General features: G+C 34.4%; 1 protein-coding gene and 2 long non-coding RNA genes across 10 annotated transcripts; 2 read left to right on the top strand and 1 right to left on the bottom strand.

Annotated features, from left to right (window-relative positions):
* The first annotated feature begins 4,023 nt into the window (after nucleotides 1-4,023).
* LOC148234339 (uncharacterized) lies at nucleotides 4,024-4,836 on the top strand. Its single transcript, XM_088188392.1, has one exon. It carries the CDS (start codon nucleotides 4,024-4,026, stop codon nucleotides 4,834-4,836), a length of 813 nt encoding a protein of 270 aa, XP_088044518.1.
* An 11,663-nt stretch (nucleotides 4,837-16,499) lies between these two features.
* LOC148234337 (uncharacterized) lies at nucleotides 16,500-25,064 on the bottom strand. 8 transcript variants are annotated; one of them, XR_015810130.1, is made up of 5 exons: nucleotides 24,784-25,064; nucleotides 20,483-20,535; nucleotides 20,084-20,406; nucleotides 16,684-16,774; nucleotides 16,500-16,609 (listed from the first exon to the last, which is right to left on the bottom strand). It is a non-coding gene; the product is annotated as an uncharacterized LOC148234337 (long non-coding RNA). The 8 variants fall into 8 exon arrangements; XR_015810126.1 differs by lacking the exon at nucleotides 24,784-25,064 and having other exon boundaries at nucleotides 20,084-20,246; nucleotides 20,353-20,406; nucleotides 20,483-21,215; XR_015810127.1 differs by lacking the exon at nucleotides 24,784-25,064 and having other exon boundaries at nucleotides 16,688-16,774; nucleotides 20,084-20,246; nucleotides 20,353-20,406; nucleotides 20,483-21,215.
* Nucleotides 21,348-25,043, top strand: LOC148234338 (uncharacterized). The gene is made up of 2 exons (XR_015810132.1): nucleotides 21,348-22,561; nucleotides 22,618-25,043. It is a non-coding gene; the product is annotated as an uncharacterized LOC148234338 (long non-coding RNA).
* Nucleotides 25,065-25,999: the final 935 nt, after the last annotated feature.

Raw genomic sequence — 25,999 nt, 5'->3', positions numbered from 1 at the left:
GTAAATCTTAATTTACCTCAGTAGGTCCTTCTTTGAATCATCGGTACTTATTCTTGAGTGCGTGTCCTAGAGGTGATGCTCAACAAGAGACGAAACGTAAGTCCATGGTAAAAGAAGTAGTAGTCCAAGCGTAGAGACGTAGTGGAGTTGAGTGTATCTAGTCCGGTTTTATATACACCGTCGTGCGAGTAAGCCATATTTCCACCCCGTACGTTGTACGGGATCGTAAGAATGCAAGTGTACTTCTCTTGTGTTGTGTATGAGTAGCCACAATATGTTAACATTTATTTGAGCTTAATTGAACAGTCACCGATAGCATACTGCACAACTCAACGTCAACACAACAAACAAGATAACTATAACTAATCATCTCCGGGTTCACATAAATTGAAATTTCCATTATTTCACTAAAAGTGAGTAGTGTTCCAGTACTTCTTCACCAATGTTTATTATTGCACAAAGTAAATTAAGGATTACCAAATCTATATAAATAAAAGACAATGTTCATATGTGTGTATAAAAATTAATTTCTTCAGCACGAACTGAATCTAGGATAAAGAAACTATTAATTCAACCAGTTTCCAAATTTATTAAGAGTAGAAAAATGACAAAGATATTATTATATATATATATATATATATTTACAGCACTCGGAGGCTCTCCAAACTGATTCTAATTAACGATTTAATGATATTCTAAAATAAACATATCCAATTGGGTTTTGAACCCATTTACATGTACAAACACAGAAGAATCTATAAAATTATAAGAGGAAGTTATAGAAGTTGCAATAAATGAGAAATTTAAATTAAAATTTTAAGACAGCTATCAAAAGTTTTGGCTGTATAGTCAGACATCTATATATAATCCTAAATTATAAGCTATAATACAAATGTTTTTAATTGAATTTCATCATATTTATCAGGACATGGATTAAGAGGAGTCACAAATCTGTTACATTAGCAGAGCCGAACAATAATAAATTAATAGCAGCACACCAGGTCCTACACGTAAGAATTATTTTTATTTTTATTCATAATTATGTATGGGAACCCCGAGACGACCGTCCGTGACGCAGCATAAGTGAAAGTGAAGTCCCGCTGAGCCGTGCACCCGACTAAGCGGCGTTGTACAACCACAACGCACCCCCGCCACCGCAAGCAACACGCGGAGTGGGGATACTGTTACGCACCCGACCGGGATTATAAGGCGGCGCTAAAAGGCTCACAAATAGACACAATACACATTCGACTCTGGACTTCTGACTCTGCAACACTCACTGGACTACACGGATTCTACACCTCGCCTCCTGTCTGAGCAATCATCTCCAGGACACGCGCTCGAGGTTTAATATCGACGACTGTCGAAGGATTCCAGTCAGGACGCGTCAAGAAAGTACCGGAAGATTCATAAGGGCCACTTTGTACAGTTCGCTGTACAAACGTCCTATCACAGATCGTCAACCGGACTGCCGATAACTACAATATAGAAGCGTAACCCCGCTTCATATGTTTCATTATTTTAATTTTCTATGTTTAACACATTGCTTCTAATATTTGAAATATTTCTATAAATATAATACATACTGGATTCAGATTATATGTATTTTTTGTAATTTATTTATGCATTGAATAAAATAATAGCAATAATAATAAGCACTCATCAAGCGCAGCATAGATATTTTATCGAAAATCTGGTATAAAATCACTAATACAATTAAACGTATGCTAGTGTGTCATGTAGATATTTGTGCAAGCGGACAATACAGTGTACTCTGCACTCTTCGCGTCTCACTCTTACTCTACTTGGGTAAGCGTGTGAGAAAAAGAAGCTTGGTTGTGTCATTTTCTTCGAATTTGTAACTATTTTACTACAATCGTTGCAGGGGTATTTAAGTGAAATATTATTTTTAATCGAAAAATTAAATAATTACTATTGGGTAAGTTCGACTTTTTATGTTTTTTTAAGTTTTGTTTATATTTTCAAAATCTTTTCTAATTTTATAAAAAAATTATGACAATCGACGATGAACGTGATAATGATGTCGAGTTTGAAATAAACGATGACATAATAGATACAGAAAATATTGTTGTATACTTAAACAAGGAATCGGCTAATGAGAATGGAGATGAAGGAGAAACACTAACATCAAAATATGGATTTGAATGGAGTTCATTACCGTCATCATCCTTAAGACGCCGGTAATGCAATATTGTCACCGAAACTTCTGGCTAGTAAATGGTAGAAACTAATAAACACAATATGGCTGGAGGAATGTGTGAAGCCAAAAATCGTCAATGTGCTTTCATTATTATAATGCTTGTGTCTGACATATATCATACACAAAAATTAAGGTTGAATGAATTGTAGACAGATAAAGACCCATTTTGCCAGCTATTTTGAGATTGGTCATTAATATGTATAGTAAGATCTGTTTCGATTATAGGGAGACAAGATAAGAGTTGAATCTTTTAGAAGATAATCTAAAGCTTATAAAATATAACTCACAACTGCTGTTACAAATGATATTTCAAATAATCTGCAGGAAGGTGTATCAATAGGTGTAGTATCCCAAGCAGTAGTAAGTATGTAAGGACAGAATTTCAGTTGTCTTTAACCGAAAATTAACAATAGAACTACTTCGTCACTTCCAATTTGAGACAACGAGAGTTCAGCCGAACACGCGCCAAGCGGAGCTACACTTAATCGACCGTTAAAAATGTTTGTTAAGATAAGATGACATTTTTCAACACTTTTATTCTTCTCAAACAAAAATGTCCGTTTTTTATTTTAAAATATTATTATTTTAAAATAACAAAAATTACCTTTTTTATTTTTTAGCTCCCGAAGCATCCATAAATGAATAAAAATATTCGAAACGACTTTTTTTGGTACCGCAGCATCATCAAAACAAAAATTTTCGAGATAACCTTTTCTATGTCTTCTGATATTTTCAAAATCTAGTCAACTTAGTTAAATTCATTGTGTCCCGTATCTAAGTTAGCAGTAAATGTGATAATGTGAAGTTTTCAAAGATTATCTCAAAGATGATAAAAACAAATCGCTAACTCATTAGATCTTCACAAACATTTCTTTGTAACCCAACCGCCGACAATCTGACAGCTATAATCAGCTGTGGTCATAGCTCACGTATTTTCGGCCAGATCAGCAATAATAAGAAATTCAATAAATATTTTTTTTATACTGTTATTTATACATATTTATATTTTTAAAAACTTTAAAATGCAAGAAAAACATTATTTTTAATAAAATTAATACACCATATGGCGATCCCGAGACGACCGTCCGGGACGCATCATACGCAAAAGTGAAGTCCCGCTGAGCCTTGCACCCGAACTAAGCGGCGTCGTACAATGACGCCGCATTCCCGCAGCCGCAAGCAACGCGCGGAGTGGGGATACCTTAACGTACCCGACCGGGAATATAAGGCGGGGCCAAAAGTTCACATTTCATTCGACTCCGGACTTCCGACTCTGCAACACTCACTGGACTACAACTCGCCGCTCCGATCTCATCTTCGCTCTTGAACGCTGATTCTACACCTCGCCTCCTGTCTGAGCAACCATCTCCAGGACACGCGCTCGAGGATTAACATCGACGACTGTCGAAGGATCACCGTCAAAACGCGTCAAGAACTTTCTGGAAGATTTCGCAAGGGCCACTTTGTACAGTTCGCTGTACAAACGTCCTACCACAAATCGTCAACCGGACCCGCCGATAACTACAAAATAGAAGCTTAAACACGACCGCTTCATTGGTGACCCCGACGTGATATTTAACGCACCCTTCTGATGCGTAAACCGTATTTTTTTAAATACGTATAATCTCGGCAGTTTTTGACACCAACGCTTTTTTTTATTTATTTTTTTTTCTCAAAAAAAATATCTGTCCTGACGGAACCCAACACAACCGTATTTTTAAATGCGTATAACCCCGGCAGTGTTTGACACCAACGCATTATAATATTTTTTTCCCCGAAGAAGCTATTACTCAAACGTGACGATGGAAGCTCCAGCCAACACCAGTGCTCCAACCGCCAACTCCGATGCTGTGTCCGTGACGCCTCCGCCCTTCACCAGCGATGACCCTATCCTATGGTTCATCATGCTTGAAGAACAACTGGCCCATGCTCGAATTACGGTGGACGAAACGAAGTACTACAAGGTGTTGTCTTCGTTGCCGCCTCGCACCATCCAAGAGGTGCGTGATATTATCACTAATAAACCGGCCGCGCACGCGTACGACACGTTAAAGGCTGCTCTGATCAGCCGCCTTTCATCATCACGCGAAACGAAGTTAAGGCAATGCCTTGAGCGCGAGGAGATGGGCGACAGGAAACCATCTCAGTTTTTACGGCACTTGGAAGGACTCGCCGGTTCAGAGTTTTCCGTGCTAGGCCTACGCACGGTGTGGATGGCCCGTCTTCCTTCACACGTGCGTCAAATGATGCTGATTTTGGACGACACGAGCATCGATAAACTCGCCACCATCGCCGACAAATTGATGGACGCCGAACCATGCGGATACAATACTACCGCCGCCGTCAGTGCACCGCCTCCACCAACCACTCCGTCAAGATTGGACATGCTCGAGGAAAAGCTGTCCCGGATGACTGCAATTTTGGAGAAGATGGTCGTTACTACAGACCGTCAAAGAAGCTCAAGCCGGAGCCGAGCTTACAACAACCGCCCGAGAAGTCGCTCCTCTTCGAAAAAACGCCCAAGCAACGATTCAGGACTGTGCTACTACCACGAGACTTTCGGGGACAAGGCGCGCCGTTGCAAGGATCCGTGCTCGAAAAGGTCGGAAAACTAATCCGGCATTCGTCAATGGTAGCGGACGATGTTAGGCCGAAGTCAAGCCGCCTGTTTGTTACCGACAAAGTAACAAAGGAACAGTTTTTAATCGATACCGGCTCGGACCTGTCCGTGTATCCGAGAAGCAAATTAGGACTTCGAACTCCAGCTATTCCGTACGACCTTTTCGCAGCCAACGGTTCCATCATCCAAACGTTCGGATGGAAACAACTCTCCGTCGATTTAGGACTTCGTCGGGATTTTCAGTGGCGTTTTATCATTGCCGACGTAACGAAACCCATCATTGGAGCCGATTTCTTGCACCACTTTAATCTACTTGTAGATTTAAAACGTGCCCGCCTGGTCGACGGTACAACTGCATTCAACATTCAATGCATTGTACAAGGCACAGATAGTTTGCCGCAGATCAAAGCTATTTCCGGAACGACGACGTATCACGACATTTTGAAACGTTTTCCGGAAATTACGCAATCAGCTGGATTGACATCGCTGCGACCTCAGCCGAAACATACAGCAGTGCATCACATCCGGACCAGTTCAGGCCCTCCAGTTTCAAATCGCCCTCGACGACTAGCTCCGGAGAAGTACCACATCGCCAAAGAGGAATTCCGGAAGATGATCAACGACGGAATCGTTCGACCATCTGACAGCCCATGGTCATCGCCTCTTCACCTCGTCGCGAAGAAAACTCCTGGCGAGTGGCGACCCTGCGGAGATTATAGAGCACTGAATGCAAGAACAATACCCGACAGCTATCCCGTGCCACATATTGAGGATTTCGCCCACGCACTGGCGAACCAGAAAATCTTCAGCACAATCGATTTGGTACGGGCGTACCATCAGATACCTGTGGCTCCGGAGGACATAAAGAAGACAGCAATATCTACACCGTTCGGACTTTATGAGTTCCCCTTTATGTCGTTTGGCCTACGCAACGCAGCACAGACGTTCCAGCGATTTATGGACTCAGCACTTCGAGGACTCGACTTCTGTTTCGTCTACATCGACGATATACTCGTCGCATCCGAAAACCACCAACAGCACGATGAACACCTTCGGCAGCTATTCGGCCGACTAAAGGAATACGGAGTGCTAATCAATTCAGCAAAGAGCGTTTTCGGAAAAGCAGAAGTTGATTTCCTGGGATATCGCGTTTCCCACGAAGGCACCAGGCCACTGCCGGAAAAGGTTGCAGCCATTGCAGATTTTCCCCGCCCGGACACCATGCAGAAACTACGACGTTTCCTAGGGATGTTAAATTTCTACCGGAGGTTTATCCCTAGTGCGTCCGCGAATCAACAACTTCTCACGGATCAATTGAAGGGAAGTAAATCCAACAACGATCCGGTGCCGTGGAGTGAAGAATTGGAAAAAGCCTTCACGGCGTGTAAACAAGGCTTGTCGGATGCCACCTGCTTAGTGCATCCAGACCCAAGTTTACCACTCGGACTTTTCACTGACGCCTCGGACAGGACTATCGGCGCAGTGCTTCAACAACAAACACCGGATGGATGGCACCCACTTGCCTTTTACTCGAAGAAAATCTCACCAACGGAGACTCGATACAGCACTTACGATCGAGAGTTGCTAGCCATATATCGAGCAGTGAGACATTTTCGTCACATGATCGAAGGACGAGAATTTTCAATACATACCGATCACAAACCACTGACGTATGTATTTAAACAGAAGCCTGACAAAGCTTCCCCTCGACAATTCCGTCACACCGATTACATCGCGCAGTTCTCAACTGACGTCCGACACATTTCGGGCAGCGATAACGTCGTGGCGGATGCATTATCCAGAATAGAAAGCGTGCAGTCTTTAAATTATGAAGATCTGTCGCGCCAACAATCTGCAGATCCGGAAATTGAAAAATATACCAATTTGCGGACCGTCAACATTCCTGGATCCGATGCGACAATTTTGTGCGATAGCTCTACCGGCAACGAGCGACCATATCTACCGCTCCAATTTAGAAAACAAGCTTTCGAATTGTGCCACAACCTATCGCATCCTGGAGGACGACCAACAACCAAGCTCGTCGCAGAGAAATTCTTCTGGCCCTGTATGCGCACCGATTGCAAGCGATGGGCTAGAGAGTGTGAACAATGCCAGCGATCGAAAATTTCTCGCCATGTTTCCACGCCGATCGGCAGTTTTCCGCCCCCGGAGGGACGGTTCGAACACATCCATATCGACCTAGTCGGCCCTCTTCCACAATCGGAGGGAAAAACGTACATGTTAACGTGCGTCGACAGATTCACCCGCTGGCCTGAAGCTTTTCCTATCGACGACATCACTGCAGAAACCGTCGCTAAGGAGCTTTTCAGCGGCTGGATTTCCCGCTACGGAACACCTCTTCGCATAACCACCGATCAAGGCCGGCAATTCGAAAGCGCCCTGTTTAAAGAATTGGCCCGCTCAACCGGATCTACACACATAAGGACGACGGCGTATCATCCCGCGGCAAATGGGATGGTCGAACGGCTCCACAGACAGCTGAAAGCCGCCCTCATGTGCCATCAAGACGAGCAATGGACTGAGTCATTACCCGCAGTCTTGATGGGAATCCGCGCAGCTTGGCGAGAGGATCTAAAAGCGACTTCAGCCGAATTAGTATTCGGACAACCTCTCCGATTACCGGGAGAATTTTTGGCTCCACGCACGCATAATTACACGTCACCGACTCCTGATTATGCCGAACGACTACGACAACGGATGGCCGAATTGACACCGACATCGCCCAAGCGGCATGGACCACATTCTACCTTCGTCTTCAAGGACCTGCACACGACCTCTCACGTTTTCGTGAGGCATGACGCAGCACGAGGCTCACTACAGCCACCATACGACGGACCATTCGCTGTTATTAGCAGAACGGACAAATGCGTAACAGTGAATATTCGAGGAAAGCCGAAAACCGTTTCAATCGACCGCTTGAAACCGGCTTACATCCAGACAACGGATCAAGATACGGCGCCTATTCAAGAAATACCAGCGGACTCTACTCCACGGGACGAGAGGCCGCCTGAACGCGTAATCAAACAGACAAGATGCGGAAGAACAGTGAAATTCCCAAATCGCTTGAAAGACTGAGCATCCAGCAACAGCTTCAACAAAACGACAGACGAGCTCTACACATACAGACAACGACGCAGGCAGTATCTTGAAATATATTTTTTTTAATTACAGTAATAATATTATTCTTTATATTTTAAGGTAGATCTATGCACATTAGGACACCATTGGAGGACCATGTCATGCGCAAGTGACAAACGGACCCCGAACCCCTACTTTTCCGTTAGCTGAGAGTTTCGTAGGGGCCACTTTGTACAGTTCGCTGTACATACGTCCACACAATCATCAACCATCTGGTTCTGCTTCATCTGCGCCGACCCACGCTGCGCACGAAGACCACATCAATTAGAACAAGCCATAATTTCTCCTCTTGGTTGAATTTCGCAACTGTAAATTGCTAAGAGGGGGAGTACTATGGCGATCCCGAGACGACCGTCCGGGACGCATCATACGCAAAAGTGAAGTCCCGCTGAGCCTTGCACCCGAACTAAGCGGCGTCGTACAATGACGCCGCATTCCCGCAGCCGCAAGCAACGCGCGGAGTGGGGATACCTTAACGTACCCGACCGGGAATATAAGGCGGGGCCAAAAGTTCACATTTCATTCGACTCCGGACTTCCGACTCTGCAACACTCACTGGACTACAACTCGCCGCTCCGATCTCATCTTCGCTCTTGAACGCTGATTCTACACCTCGCCTCCTGTCTGAGCAACCATCTCCAGGACACGCGCTCGAGGATTAACATCGACGACTGTCGAAGGATCACCGTCAAAACGCGTCAAGAACTTTCTGGAAGATTTCGCAAGGGCCACTTTGTACAGTTCGCTGTACAAACGTCCTACCACAAATCGTCAACCGGACCCGCCGATAACTACAAAATAGAAGCTTAAACACGACCGCTTCAACCACAAAAAAATTTTTTAAGCATATGGCCGGATTAAATTTAGCTAATTCACTGAGTTAAATATAATTTTTTTATTCATATGTGATGTGACTTATTTTATACATTATATGGTTTTAAACATCGTATATTGTACAAGATTGCCTTAATAGAGAAAGTCGATAGAAAGTTACAAAACTACCAAGTCACATTTTCACATCATTTCTTTCTATTCAATTAGAAATAGACACATCAATAATATCTGTCGATTTCCGAACTTATGAATGACACTCGCTAACCAGCAAGCCGATTGTTGATGTTCGAATTTCAAGAAGACTAGTCATAGAGCATATTTGTCAGAAAAGCATTAATTTGACATTAGGTCAAAAATTCATCTCGCCATCTGAGACAATGCGGCTAATATATATAGCTCAATAAGCATTGCTAACTAAGTTGTGTGGCATATATCCTTTAGCTGACAATCCCTTATTAATTTTTTGTTCCAAGACATATTAAATCTATTATAAAAGTAAAAAATATATTTATCCAAGGGGCAAACTATCTACACTTTATAAAGTCATTCCCTAATTTCGAATAGTACATACCTTATACCAAGCCGTTTATTATTACTTATAAATCTCTACATCGTCGAAAAAAATAAGCGATGATTAAGGCGCATAGCTGTGATTTACGGAACGAACCTTATTGCACCCAGCAGTGTGACGTAGTCCCATATGGTTGAGTATATAATATGGTGGTAGGTTGCCAGCGAAGGTTGGTTCAGAGCATCCCATCGGTGCTTTTCGTTGTGTCCTTGGCTACCATATTGTTGACTCCATTTTTGCACGTGACCCACTACTGTCCCATAAAATGTGTTAAATATTTTAATTGAAAATTTTATTAAAAACTAAAAGCTCGAATCGCGAAATTACAAATGGGAATAATTAGATTTTGAGCTCAAAATTATAATTATAAATGCAATTCGCGAATGTTACGCAAGATTAAGTGCGCGAAGCGCGAAATTACAAGCGCGTAGTGGGAGTTTTGAGCTTGAAACGCGTAGTTATGAGTGCAAAAGGAAAAACTATGGAGAAACAAAGCGCTAAACTCTTGCTTATTAGTATTAGGACATTAAGTTACATCTTCAAGACGGTCCTTTAATATAATTGCTTGAAAACCCCTGGAATTATAATTAAGTTATTAACAATTAGTTTTTTTCCGTTCTACTTAGAGTGAGGTACTCCGAGCTTGGTCATATTTGTTCGATTCGCCACCCATCGGTAAGTTGAGAACTTATTACGTGATTGAATACGAAAACGACACAGTCAGAAATGCCGCAGACGCCGTGAATACATTAACAGCGTCAGCATTAACAATGTCAACGACACGTTGACGACAAATATACAACAGTTTTTTAGAATGTGATGTGAAAATAAGCCTACGATGTTGAACAACATTTTTTTTTATTTACAGTCTGTCTATACATAAACAATTCGTAAATTTGTTTGATTATGATATTGGCATGCATGTAAAGATAACATCCTATTGGATGCCTCTCCATATTTGTTATTACAAAATCTAATTTATTTTATATAATACTAATTTATTTGTTTCGCTATTGTTGTTGAACCTATCTTTAGGAGATCAGTTGTATAAATAAATTAGAGTACCGGTCCCAATACACTTCCATGTAGGACTCTGGATTTGATCTTTTCAGCTCTGTGCACTACGCGTTGACTTTCATGCGAAAGTATCTAGTATATTCTAATATTTTATAAATTTTGTTCGGCAATATAGTATCAAATACTTACTTATCTCTTATATAAAATTGTAATATTTTATTTGTCACATGACAAATAACATTTACCATGATATCATCCCCATGTTGACACGTCACGTGTTCAGAATCTAAGTACAATTAGTCAGAAAGAACTTTGGAATCTCGATGTGAACATCGCGCCATCGATACTAATGTTTATCAACTATATCCCCAACTACTTCGTACCGCGTAGCCATCCAAGCCGGAGCACACCTAACATCATTGTATCACTGGCCCTAGTGGGAATAACTTACAAAGCGATTGACAAGTTCTAGCAAGTACATACACTTGATTGGCAAGCACAGTTGCATACTAGGCAAAACACAGACAATGACATTAATTATAATCGAAAAATTGCGATGGTAAAGAGTGATTACAACACGGCGGAATTTCGTCATGTTACGCGTATATCACGAATATGCTGCGTGGCTAGCAAATATCAGTATTATATAGAAATCACGAATCACACCAAAATCTAAAATCAGGACATTAGCGAATATTTTAAGACTTCATAAAAGTGATATTTTTGTGTGCTCTGTATGAAACAAATTAATCTAAAATATTGTCTTGTGGAAAAGCACCAACAAATGTTAAATTATCAGAAGTGAATAATTCATGGCAAAAGCAATACAATCATTCCGGGTCTAACTTACTGTAAACGACTAGTTGTCATTCACACTCACCCTAATTGTAATGATCACTGCTACATTGCAACTATTCAGATTTACAACATTTGCTTTCTCTTAATCTTTAATTTTACTATTTTAACTACTTTTAACATTTTATTAAATTATATTTTCAGTTTAAGATGGTTTGCGAATGGCATAGGAATAAACCATCAGAGATGTCGAAAAATCAAGATGATATTTTCGGGAGTCTGTCAACTTCTGATAATTATTTTAGTATAGATGAAAGTCCATTTAATGCACTGCAGCCAGTGTTCGTTAATAATGAACCATATCTGTCAAATAACGAGAATTTGACAAACCTTACAAACTATGAAGAAAACTACTATGGAAATAATGAAAGACGTGTAGAAGTAGCAGAAGAGATTGATGTAGAAGTAGCAGAAGAAGTAGGTGTAGAAGGAGCAGAAGATATGAATTCGGTGAAAGAAGTTATTTCTTATTCTCCTGCTGATTCGCAGGAGAATTTCGCTACAGTTGAATTAGTTACACGTCAAGAGTGGACTATCGTTTCTCAATCAATAGGTAAGTTTATCACCATGTTTTATTTAATTTCATATTTATAACCTAAATATAAATCTAACTTAAATATTATTTACTCTTTCTAGTATTGGTTGACAATGAGCCAAAGATTCAAATAGTATTGAACAAGATTTCTCAGGATTAAACGGATCTGTTTATTCATATAATGTAGTCAGTTATGTAAATACAATCACTTGTAATAAAAAGATATGATTTAAATATAATATTTGATAGAATAAATATTGGTCTGTTTTAAATACATTAAGTTGTTTTATTATACATATTCTATATAATCCATTTATTTGACACTAGTACATAAGGTAAATATATTCTTAGATAACGAATAGATGTAGTGATTTTCCATTGCCTTCTACAACAAATTTGTTGGTAAAATATGTGGAAAGAAAATATTTTAAGATAATGAGTTTTTATTTAGACATTTCATAGAATTACAATTATTCTGATATAATGATTGCTAAATATTTATATTAAGCAAATAATTGTTGCAAGTAGAAAATGTCTATAATAGTAACTAGACCTTCAATTAACAGTTTTCATAATATAATATTTCTCTAACGAAAAGATAAGACATTTTTTATATCTAGTCGACCCTTCGCCTACGCCCGGATATACTAAACATGTGTGACTAAGAATTTGGGGAGCTTGTGGAAAAAGAGCTATACAAAATTAACATCTTCCTGAGTTTAATTTAATAATACTAATCTCAAACTGATATTCTCACCAAAAAAATGGAAATGATATCCCATTATCATTATTATCAAGTCTCGCATTACTTTTTTAAAAAAATATTTTCATATTCATTTCCATTTCATAAAATAAATTCATAAACCAGGCGCGTACGGTGAGATATGTACATTCCCTTTCACTCGCTCGGGTGTTAAGTGACGAGAGATAGATAGAAATGGGCGTGCGAAACGCTCACTCACTCTCGTCACTTAACATGCGAGCGAGTGAAAGGGAATGTATCTCACCGTACACGCCTGATACGCATAGCACTGAGACCACGTTAGAGTCACGGGAAACCCAATGGAGAGTAACAACTAGTAGTTTTTGAGCGTAGCGCCGTGTTAACTAACTACTAACAAGTACCAAAATTAATACGATGTATCAAAGTATTTGAATTTAAAGCTTCCAGGGAAATTTCCAGCACTAATTAATTTAACAGTACACCACTTACTACAACTCAACTATTATGAATAGTTGACAAACGCCGCTCACTTCAGAGTGAGACCTTCAACTACACTACCTTCAAGCTGATAACATGTTGATACGTCAATGCTAACGGACGATCCTGGCTTTGGGATATATAATTTGTCCAACCCGGCAGACTAAGGACACTGCCTTTCCCTGATGTCGACCTTCCTCTACGACTCCTCGTATTTCCTTGCAACTTTATCATCCACCCAAGCAAAGCAATTACAAGGAGTAACAACCAGCTACAACCGAGTCCGCAGTTGCTCATTTATTTATATGTCGGGTTCATTATAATATTCTGCGACAATAAATTTATATACAATCCCATCCAGTGTCTTTTTTGTTGGTCACCACTTTTAAGCACATAAGATTTAACTTCAAATCCAAACATATTGTTTGACTACTATTTTATAGGTTTAATTATTTTCAGCTAAAAAATAAACGCTAAACTGTTCTTTATATCAACATATATCACTGATATAACTTCTAATGTGCTGATATGTGGCGAGATACAAATCATTCAATCAAAATCAATATTTCTCAACAAAAAATCTAACGAGTTGACATTTTTACCATTATTAATAAACACATAAGAATCTCGGTGTATATGACGAGTAACATCTCATTTCTCACCATTCCCTAAAGCCGATTTTTGCGGTTCACTTTTAGCTTTCTAATATGAATAATGTAAACACAAAGGTGAACCATTTTCATCCGCGATTCTAAATGTGAAAATCTATTCACTTTTGTCGAGAAGTGAATTTGTAAACAGTGAAAAGTGTTATTCAATACATAAATATCTACGGTGTGGCTGAAGAAGATTTTATTATCACATCCATTATATGAATGTATTTTCCTCTTAACTTTGTAAGAACTGGTTTGACACCAATCTGAACATTATTATATCTGAGGAATACAGACATTATATTTTGGTTAATGTCGCAAACTGCTTGAAGCTTTTGATGTTATTCTCCTATTTGATTATCATTTTCATATTCTATTGGTCCTTAGAAATTTAAGAATGTTTTGAATACTACACCTTTGTTACTGCACTGATTTCCCAAATTCTTTCATTTATAGATTTAAATCTAAATGCTGATTTTGTTTTTTTGTCTGTACCATTTATAAAAATATTATTTTTTTATTTAGTGGATTATGTCTAAATGGCATACCATTTATTTCATCATTTCTAGTAAAAGAAGATGAATATCTTTATCTAAGTTATATTTTAGTGTATTCTTGCTATTCTTTTATTTTTCCATAGTAAATACATTACAAATGACAAATAGAAAAAGATATTGTCCTATTGCTATGTCCGGGTTTGTCCGGGATTATGCCAGGTTCACACCATCAGTCCCGATTACACATCATTCTCGGTTTTATCGGGTTTGTCCCAGTTTCATGCCATCGATCTCGGTTGCACAAAATTTCCGAGATGACATTTTTTAGCTGTCCCTGTTTAGTTTCATAAATATGGTAAGCCTACCTATAACCTAAGATGTTTGTTAAGTAACAGTCTAGTTAAAGGACATAGCGCTAAATTGTTCTTTAAGAAAATACTCCAGTTCTTTGGCGATATTGCCAGGAGAGAAGATATCTGACCAAATCAAGATTACAACTGACCTAACTGGAACGGAAGATCATCGTTGAACAAATTGGAGATAGGTTAAATGACAAAAATGGGAAAATGCTGTAATTATGTTTGCCTTAAAATAATTAAAAATTCAAAAACTCAAAAGCATCTTTAACACCATTTAACACCACCTCCAGCTTTAAGTCAAAATATATTAAAAATAGAAAACAATCATTAACTTAGTAACATTTTATAAAATTTATGTTAATAAAGTTTTAATTGACAAAATCGTTTCATTAAAATATTTGATTTTGAGTTAGAGTAACAAAAATTATCTATATTGCATATCTTAAATAATAAATACAATGAATTTTTTTTGCAATGTATTAACTGTTCTTCAAAGTTTTTTACATTAACCATTACTATAACAAATGCTGAACATGCTTTTAGAAAATCAAAGCTCATCAAAACTTCCCTAACAACAATGACTGTTCAGATAGTTTCAATAAAATTGCAATACTGACAAATAATTAATTAGATCATGATATTGTGACAATCAGCAAATACATTGTTAACAAATGTTTCTTTAATATTGAAGCCACTGGTAATTATTAGTGTTTTTGAGACCACCCAGGTAGAAGGAGCTCTGAAAAACAGTGAGTAGCTAATAAATATTTTTTTCTAATTTTGTATATCTTAATAAACTTAATATTATAAAATTATACATAATACCTATATATACCAGGCGCATATAGTTTTTATTTTATTTTCAAGAGTCAGTGCGCAAGAACATTGTTTAACGCGTAATCAAAATGTGCTCTTAAATTTCTGCCTTGTGATTGGTCGTTCTCAATGAAACGATTGATCTTACGGCGAACGACCAATCACAGGGCAGAAATTTAAAAGCATGTTATGATTACGCGTTAAACAATGTTCTTGCGCACTGACTCTTGAAAATAAATAGACTATAGATACTTTTCCTTTCGCTTGCTTGCGTATTAAGTGACGAGAGTGAGTGAGAGATAAGGGTGTGCGGAACGCACGCCCTTATCTCTCACTCACACTCGTTACTTAACACGCGAACAAGCGAAAGGAAAAGTATCTCACCATAACCGCCTGATATATACTACACTGCTTTTACTTAAATATTGACTATTTCATAACACTTAACACAATTTCTTATACGACTTTAAAGAACTTAAATAGTTTAAGATGGATGATCAACGCCCTCAATCATCAACAGAGCATTCTGCAGAGAATAAAAGTGCGAAATGTATGTAATGAACGATATTAACGATTAAATTAATGTCAGTAATGCTGCTTTATTGTAATACTATTTATTTTTAGTACCAGATAAACTGCCCATACGTTTTAAGAAAGTCTGGAGAGTAGTTAACACTACTAAAGGTAATCTTTAAGACATTATAAAATTGTGCACTTTATATTTTTGTGGCTATAATTTATGATATTAACCTCTTATTTTAGTTCTTCGCGAAAATGGCTCTATGGTGGAACAAAAGTTACTCGAAGAGCAATGGGATGTAGTTTTGCCAGATGGCACACTTCGTAATGGACCAAGCTGCTTTATTGAAGATTGATAATACTTCATCAGATCCGCCATCAATTCAATTAATATATTATTAAATTAAACAGGACAAAAATTGTAAAAATAATATTAACTTTGTTATGAATGCAAAACTAATCGAATAAATTTATACAAAACTATACTGGTGGCAATACATTAAAATAATAATTATGATTATTAAATTTAGATAATATCAATATTAATAAATCAATTACAAAATAAATTCAATAATAATTTTCTTTCATTTGAAGTATAATCATTATCATTTTTGGATTAAATTTGCAATAATAACTGTTTAATTATGTAATTATTTGTTTTATTTTTCTGTGCCAACATAAATTTTATTTCAATGGATAAAGTTATGGCGTTGAATGTTCCAGATCCCCATTCAAGCTTATCTCCACACATTCTGAAAAACAAAAACAGCAAGTAAATTTCTACAATCCACCTTTCTATAATACATTATAAATAATAAATAAATACATGCATAAGATTCAACCAAGTCTGTCAGGTATAGGACATCTCGGCTCTGGATATCTTAGCAATAAGACAAGTCGGCACTGGGACTCAGCACCTGAAAAGTCAACAATGCACTAATTACTACCTATTTTTAGTTGTCTGATTACTGTCTACGCATACAAAAATGAAAATTCTGTTCAGCAAAAGCCACCAAAATTTTGTAGATTTCTGTATATAAAAGTGTAAAAAAGTTTTTAATTTTAATTTTTTTATTATTTTAATATTTATATACATACATATAAACATTATATTTATACATATATAAACATTATATTGCTAGATATTTAGTGGTTTTTTTCTCAAACGGTTTTTTTTATTAATAATAAGGTTCAAAAAGTTTGGGGGTCATTTACTATGTTCAGGTCAATGGTATTTAAATAGTTGGTATGAGCCTCTTTTATTTATGGTTTTTGCTGTTTTCTTAATGAGCCGAACAACAAGTAGTAATAATCCAAATTGGTTATCTTCTGATGCTTATGGAATAATATAGAAGATTTAATTTCTAATAGAAAAGGTTCAAAAAAGTTTTCAAACATACCTGTGCATGAGAGAATACAAATAATATCCATTTTTATTTCCCACAAAATTCCTACAAGGTATGCTGGAATATGATCACCTCGAGTTGCATCGATGAGTGTACTTGGGAAAGCACTTGCTGGTAGGGAATATTCACATCCCGGAGATTATAGAAGAACTTAAGTATTGTTATAAGTACCGTGTGGAAAAACAAAAGTATTGGAAAACTCCCAATAAGCACAGCATTCAATTTTTTAACTGTTGAATAGTATTGGTTTGTTCTCAACAAAGTAATCGCAGACAAAGAATCTCTTATAAAAATATAGATCATATTTATGAAAAAAGTGATGATTGTTACATTTATATTTTGTAGTCTCATTTGAAACACTGCCTACCTAGCGGGTTATAAATAAAATAAAGTGTAAAAAACTCTGTGAAAGGTGTACATCAAAAATGGAAATTATATGTAAAAGATATATCAAATAAATCTATGTTAACCATTTTAAGGCTGCGCGAGCATTTTGTAACTCGACGTGAGACTTTTTTCTCTCTCGCAATAAACTATTATTTACGCTAAGAAAAAATATTACAAACCGTGTTGGGTTTATAGTCATCTATGGAGAAGCATTAAAAATTATGATAATTTGAATAGCGAGTTTTACAACCACGAAAAAAAATTGTTCTTGAGCGGCCCAAGAGCTGTCACTACGTTCATACATAATATGTAATTCGCAAATAAAATATAAAATAAATATCAAGAAAATTACGATGGTGAGGCCTTTTAGAGATGTGAAGTGGGTAAATAGGTGCTTTCCGAACTTTTATGACCTTTTCTATAAATCTAAAAATACGCAGCACTAAGCCCTTGGATACATAATACACATTGTGGCACAAAAAGGTTAATAAAAATGTATTGATTTAAAATAAAATTAACATATTCTATTACAAAAAAGTGTATTTTAATTTACGAGATTTCAGTAAGCCTTTAACCCTTTGCACTCGTAATCGTTTTAGTACTAGGTATGTTGCAAGCTCAGGAAAAGTCAAAAATGTTAAATTCTTTTTAAAAGTTTAAATTATATATGTAGGGCATAAATATTAATAAACTAATACCAAGCACGAAGAAATCAGAACAAATACTTACATTTCTCTAAATTACATTTTAATTTTTTTAGGTTCTCTCAAGTACCATTGGATGACAATCCATAACAATAAATTAACACGATAAGGCGACGACCCATTTTAAAATATTTATGGGACCAAAAAAATGTTTAAACTATAAATAAATAAATATACACAAATATAACAAAGACATGCTGCTCAGTTTTAAATATATCTACCAGTTAACGAAGAAAGCTTACATCGCTTGCAGAAATATAAATGTAGCGTTTTACAACAATTAAAAAATCCACAACATATATCTATGTTTATATAAACTAATGTTAGGTATATTTTTAAAAACTAAAATACGTCCCATCGAAGGTCAAATAAAACGTTGCAGTTAGTGTCATATTATTATATATATTTCTTAATTAAAAATAGACAAAACTTTTAATGAGTAGCTTTATGGTACATATTTGTTTGTGATTTTATATATTCGAGCTAATAAAGCTTAAATAACATATTTTTATATAAAAATAAACAAAGTGATGCACGAAAAAGGGCACTACGCTTAATAATGTGGGATGTTGATTTATTATAAATTAAAGAAACTAATATGGTAAAATCCTCAAGCTCTATTAGTATACTAACTCATCAGTGTAAAACAATTGAAAATAATCAATAGGTAGATATTTATCACTTGGCAAATATTGCTATTTATAAGATACATTGTCATTACTAGTTATTATTCTACAATTTTCTGATGTGGTGCGATTTGTTTGAGTTACCGTTTCTTCGTCACTATTATTTAAATTGCCTGTATTCCATCTTCGATTCAAGGCAACAGGCCTAATTTTGACGTTACTATCTTTACTATTATCATTGGAAGATGAAAAATCAAACATGAAATCCTCCCAATCACTATCATTACAAAGCATATTATCATTGCAATCACTATATTCAGCGATATCACTGTTTTGTTTACAATAAAATTTAAAAAATAATTTCACGATAAAATTTAAAAAAATGAAAAAATAAGTAATTAAAACAAAACTATCAATCACTATAGTCTTATTTAGACACAAATTATGGAGACCCGAGACACTATCGAAAACACAATAGACAATAAAACGTCACCGACACGTGTCTACCGAAGGACGATCACGAACTATTGCCTTCGGGAAAAAGCTAAGGCACATCTGCTTTTTAATTTAGTCATAAAAAAAAACTCCAACTTATCGCTATAAATGAGCTCTCCCCGGCTTGATTCAAGTAAAAATGATATTTTTTGATAAGATATGCTCTTGAAACTCTTTGTCTACAACACTGCAAAAACGCCATTCAAAACATGCACAGGAAATACCCAAAAATTGACGTTATATTTCATTACTTGAAATGGTACGCTTGACACACCATCCAAGTAATATAAAGCCAAGCACTAGTGAATCCCACATAATTTACGAGCTGAAAGGGTTAAATAAATACCCCCAAAAAATACTTTAAAAAATATTCATCGATCTAGAAAATCAAAACAACGACATTGAATAGATTATATCATATAAATAGAAAACAAAAAGTAAATTATGATGAAGTTATAAATATAACATACGGACTTGCTCTGGTTTTGGGAACATTATTTATACCAAATAATAAAAAATTGAGTAATAAAGTAAAACCAATTAATATTACCAGCACAAAATGTATTGGAATCGAGAGTTGCTGTCGTTAGTGATAATTGTTGAAATACCTGACACAAAGCTAAACTGCAAAAACTCGATAGAATAGCCCAAAAAAGTTCTCGACATCGCAATGCAGTGCTCTTAGTAGATATGATATCCCACCAGTTTTTAAATTATAAAGAACAGCAAATGGCGAGTACTGAAATTCAACAGTGTCTTTTTGTTGAACACCTGCAATATTAAGCAAAAAAATGTATTAAATCAAGACGAGTATTATTATATTTGTATGGCGATTTAAATTATATGGATACAACCAATCCCAGTACGAGTATCTAACATTTAAATGCTGCGGTCTTCATAGGTCGCGTGTTGCGAGCATCAATCACCAAAGCTAAAATTAAAATAATTATAAACCATTATCTTTATTGTAGTGTGACTAATATAATCTGATCAAAGCTACATTTTACCTTAACCAGGGTATGAAGTTTGTTTTCAATAGTATAATGGCATACTTTGTCTGCTAACAGTTAAATTCAGTATTATTTTTAAATATAAAGATTATTTGTTTGTTAAAATTAATCAATAAATATACACATAAACAAAAGGTGAGGGTTTTCTATCTGCACCTTTATATTAATCCAACGTGCTAATTTTGAAACTCTGTACTCTTTATCACTTTTTATGTTACAAAAAAAATATTTTTCTTTAACATTGACGCATTTTAATGACTTAGGAAGGATGTTCATGATGAAATCAGTTAAGAGCACTGAATAAGTCATAAATATCACCAAGACACAGAATAGATCGCTATAATGAGAATAGCATTCCGCGAATATGGCGCTTAAAACTGACAGCTTCGTATAAGACATCATTTCTCATAGGGCTGCCATATGTAAAAATGAAAAAGAAGGACATAAAAAAATAAAACTAAACTTAAGATATAAAACTTTTTTGTAAGAGAAAACAATAACTTTTACAATAAAATATTTTTTATAAAAAATTGCAAATACTAATAATGCATTTAAACATTTTTCTTCTCAAAAGTTCTTTGTTTTTTAATAAATAACTATAAAAATCCGAGCATGACATAATCTTAAAATTGCATTGTGTAAATATTATCGCTTTTAATTTATTATTTGAAAGATCATTGTAAAAATACATCATAATTAATATTAAAAAAATGATACACATGTATTTGTAATTTCTAGTTTCGTTTATTAAAGTATAAATTACTAATACTAAGGTATATTTTTAAAATAATACATAATTTGTTAGCTAATTCTATAATTGAGAAATTTTTGTGTTTTTTTTACTCAGTAATGATATGTTAAATATGTCATGTCTTATACTATTTGATATATTGCATTTTATTGCATTCTTTAAAATTAATTATAATGATTATTTGACAACTCGTATTACATTATTATTATTAGAAAACAAATATTACATATAAAAATAAATAATAAGCATATATAATATAATAATATGTGAAGGGTAGGTATATAGCGTAATTGGGAAGTGAGACAAAAGAGGCCGTCTGTTCTGGATTTTTAGGTTATAGATTTTTAGGAAGGTCAGATTTTCTTTTAAAAAATCTATAGGGATTGGCGGCAATTTTAAGGATCGCCCCGGGCAGCATATACCCTAGCAACGCCACTACTTTTAATGACTACACATAAGATTTATTATGTTCCTTGATCCATTAAGAGTTCATCAGTAAAAAATCCACTCAACGTTTATATTATGAGCAAGAATGTGAAAATAAAATTGACAAATTTTTAGAAGTTTCGAAAAGCAATCAATATTGCGATAAGACTTGAAAAATACCGTATATAGTTCACGCAGCCTATAATTTTCGAAAAACTTAATCTCTTTGTCTTCAGAATTAAAAAATGACATCAGATTTCAAAAGTGGTCGTGCAGTTTCACATCATCAATTATAACACCTCTTTTTTTGCAAGAACTCAATAAACAGAATAAAATCTTCATATTTATACTTATTGCATTTTTGAAGTTGCATTCATTCAAAACACTTAAATTTGCACAGTTGTCGGGCCCATTTTGTCAAGAATCCCTTTGAACGCGAAAATCGACTAAAGTCGCCCAATTGATTTTTTCTATATTATATCTCTTTACGCAAAAATCATTAAAATAATTCTTTTCAAAAAAAAACTTTATTGTGAATAAACATAAAATATTATTTTAAATAAATAAAAATTAAAAAATCAAACATTTATACACAGTATCAAGGTAAAATTTGCATTTTGCAAAAAAAACTACAATTAAATATTATTTTTGATTAACGCGTCCAAAGGGTTAAGATATTGTGTGAGGCCTATTTATATTGATATATTTCTATAGATTTTATTATAGCCAAAACTTAACTGTACTCTGGTAACACTGGCGTAACAGATTTTTCTCGACTGGCAGCCCTCGGCGCTTTCGTGTCCATTGTATAAACACCATGTAACTTTTAAGATATTATAATGGGAGGACACTTGTAAGGCTCTCAAATATACCCGCCATTATGAAACTTACGTTCCATGGTAATAAGATGAATACACCAATCTTATAATTCAATAAACACTTATTCGTATTTTAGTTGTGCGCAAGAAGTCTGATACTTTTCGGTGTCACCTGTCACATATTCTTTATTTTTACATTTTTTTAAACAATGAAATTATAAACGGTTAAAACATTTGACGAACTTACATAGTATAATAGAGTCTATATTTAGTTTACATTAAATATCTGAGCTACTTGCATATGAAATTATAATTAAGGAGTTATATCGTGAAGCACTGTTTACTTTTTTTTATTTCCAGAATTAATGTATAAATATTTTGCGTGCTCTATCAAGAATCATGTTGGTCAATTTATACCATCTATTGAACAGTCTGTATGTCTGAAAGGTTCGATTTTATACCACATACAGTGTAAATAATAAATTATGTATGTAGAGACAATGTTAGTCAGTGAATTAATGTATGGATTAGAACTATTTCCAACATGTATTTAAATGTGATGTACTGGATTTTGAGAAGTGTAATTGTGCAACTGCAAAAACATTTATATTTTTGATTTACATAACTGGTGAATTAATTTCATTATATTAAAATATACATATTAAAAATTTTATATTAACATTTTTTATTACTCTAATTCTTATGATACAGTTTTATTATTTCATTATATATATACATATCCACACACATATTTATATATACATAAAATGGCTATTAGCATATTGCAAAAGCAATTTATAAATAAAAACCCTAAAAGGTTGCTAAATTTCTCTTATTATTTTTACAATTATCTGTAAATTGGGCACTGTTATCAAAGGATTATTATAATAATCTAATTATCTCTGTTTTACCTTTACCAAAAAAAATAGTAAAAAGATTGAGGAAGTAAGACCAATCAACATGTTTGCTTGTATGGACAAGGTTATGGAAGAAGTAGTAAACAAACAATTAAAGGATTTTATTATTTCACAAAACATTCCGTGTGAACAACAAATCAGAGAGTAAAACATACCACAGAGACTGCATTACAAGTAGTGATAAATGAATGGTTGTTGGCCAAGGATATGAAGAAAATCATTAGAGCAGCTTTCTTGGATTTCAAGAGAGCTTTCGAAACAATTAACAGTAGAATATTGTTTAAGAAATTAAAAATTATAGGTATAAGTGAAATCGTTTTAAGATGGTTTGATAATTATTTAAAAAAGAAAGCAAAAATTTAAATAAATTATGTATATTCCAAAAAGAAAATAATATCTCACGGTGTATTACAAGTGTCCAAATTGGGACCATTGTTGTTTATAATATATATTAATGATATAATAAATAATATGTCAAATACATATGTTCGCAAACGACAGTTTTATTTATTGCATATGTGATAATGTTAAAGAACTTGTAGATAATTTGAATAACGAACTAAGTATAACAGAAAGATGGTTAAAAAATGATATACTAAATGAGAATAAAACTAAATGTACAATTATTAATTATAGAGACATGTTAGACGATAATTGTAGATAACTTATAGATAAATTTTTAGGAGTATTCTAGACAGAAAAATAAATTTTAAAGAACATTGTGATTACTAAATCAAAAAAATAGTCAAAATAGGTATAGTATCCAGGAAGAGAATAATGTTAAGTTAAATACAAAAAAAATCTTTATGATATTATATTGCCCCGCTTCAATTATTGTGCAACAATATTATATATGTTTGTTAAATTACATAAGACAATGTTGCAAAATTTACAAAATAGGGCAATAAGAGTAAGTTTAAATATAAATAGATTTATTAGTTGTAGAAGTACAATTGAAAGATTGGAATAGTTGGATATCCAAGAAATATTGCAAATGAATGTTTTAGGATTTACATACAAGTTAGAAAATAATATGTTACAAGATTGTTTTAATAAGTATTTAATAAGAATTGAAGATGTACATAGATTTTATAGAGATAATTTAAGAACAGATATGTATAAGAAAACGCGTACAGCTAGGGGAATATTATACGGAGCTGTGAATTTGTATAATAATATTCATAAGACAAAAACGCAAAAATAAAAATGTAGCAGGTTCCCTCATTGGAATAAAGCAACACCTTCATGCATTAAAAAATTTAAATATTAAATATTTTTTATTTTCTGTTTATATTTATAGTATGTATGTATGTTTAGTTAAAATTTGCTTAGTGTAAAAATTATCTATATTAGCTAAATTAATTAATAAAATAAGTAAGTAAATACCCATTCCCCGCAACTTGAACCTACTTCAATCTACCAATATTCTCAGTTCTCTATGAAGATGCATTTAGCAAATATATTAGGTTAACAACCGAATTAATCTAACCAACATTATATTCATGTTACAACTGTAAAACGATTGGAATTATATTAAAGTTTGTATATCGAAGCACCGAATGAACAATGAAACGAATTATCGTTAAAATTTACGTTAACCTAACTAAAACATAATCCTATAAATAGGTTCTGGTTAATCGTCAATGACAGACTCAACGCATGCGCATTAAAAAAGTGGGCGGAGCATGTTGACCGAGTTATTGTGACTATTCTGAGTATTCACGAGCGCACTAGTCGAGCTCAATATTCTGGATCAATACATTTTTAATTTTAAAATATATAACATAACAACAAAATAAATTCGTAAAAAATATTTTAAAATTCAAAATTTGCTTTAGACGTGTACATATTACTATTTAAATATGTTTTTATAAAAAATATTTGCAAATAAATTTTAAATATTTAGGCTACAGACCAGAAGCGGTGTGTATTTTTTATTTTGCTAATCAAAGCACATTTAAAGTCCCAAAAATTTGCAGCTTTAAAAATCCAAGGTTCAATATGAAATGATAATATAATACGCATATTTTCATTTGATATAAAATTATATCAACAGAAAAATATAGATTTTTTTATTTTAATAATGTGTAATACTATTATTATTATTAATAAATAAACCTCATAGCAATTATACATGAATGCGTGAATTTTCCTACTTCGAATTATGACTATTGATATTATTAAAATCTGAATAAATAATAATGATAAGAAATGAAATAAATGTTCTCGTACATGTATGTCGAGTAGTATTTCGATATCAAATTTAAATAACAGCGACTCGTCTTTGATGTGAACATACAATTTCCCCAGCAGATCTACTATGCATATGTATTGTCGTTTACATCACCATCACCTATATATAGAATCAGTCGTAACGTATGCGAAGTGCGCGCTGTGCATCGACGCGTAGCGTGAAAAGTTTTTAAAACAAAAGTTTCGATACAAAGAATTATTAAAACAATTTAAAAATAAAATAAAACAGCATTATTTTCTGAAAGAATCTGCAGAATTTCTTCCGTCCAAATGTAAAATTTTATCTAGTGATTTATAGACAACTGGTTTTTATGATTTTAATGACATAGCAGATTGATAACCGAAGGAC

The sequence above is a fragment of the Plectrocnemia conspersa genome, unplaced genomic scaffold (genome assembly GCF_051122295.1).
Source record: "Plectrocnemia conspersa isolate PC_06_02 unplaced genomic scaffold, ASM5112229v1 ptg000006l, whole genome shotgun sequence".
Classification (NCBI taxonomy): domain Eukaryota; kingdom Metazoa; phylum Arthropoda; class Insecta; order Trichoptera; family Polycentropodidae; genus Plectrocnemia; species Plectrocnemia conspersa.
This window is presented reverse-complemented; position numbering and strand designations above follow the sequence as displayed.

Bases quoted from the DNA above. Each gene is read 5' to 3' on its own strand.
- LOC148234339 (XM_088188392.1), top strand. From the start codon at position 4,024: ATGGAAGCTCCAGCCAACACCAGTGCTCCAACCGCCAACTCCGATGCT.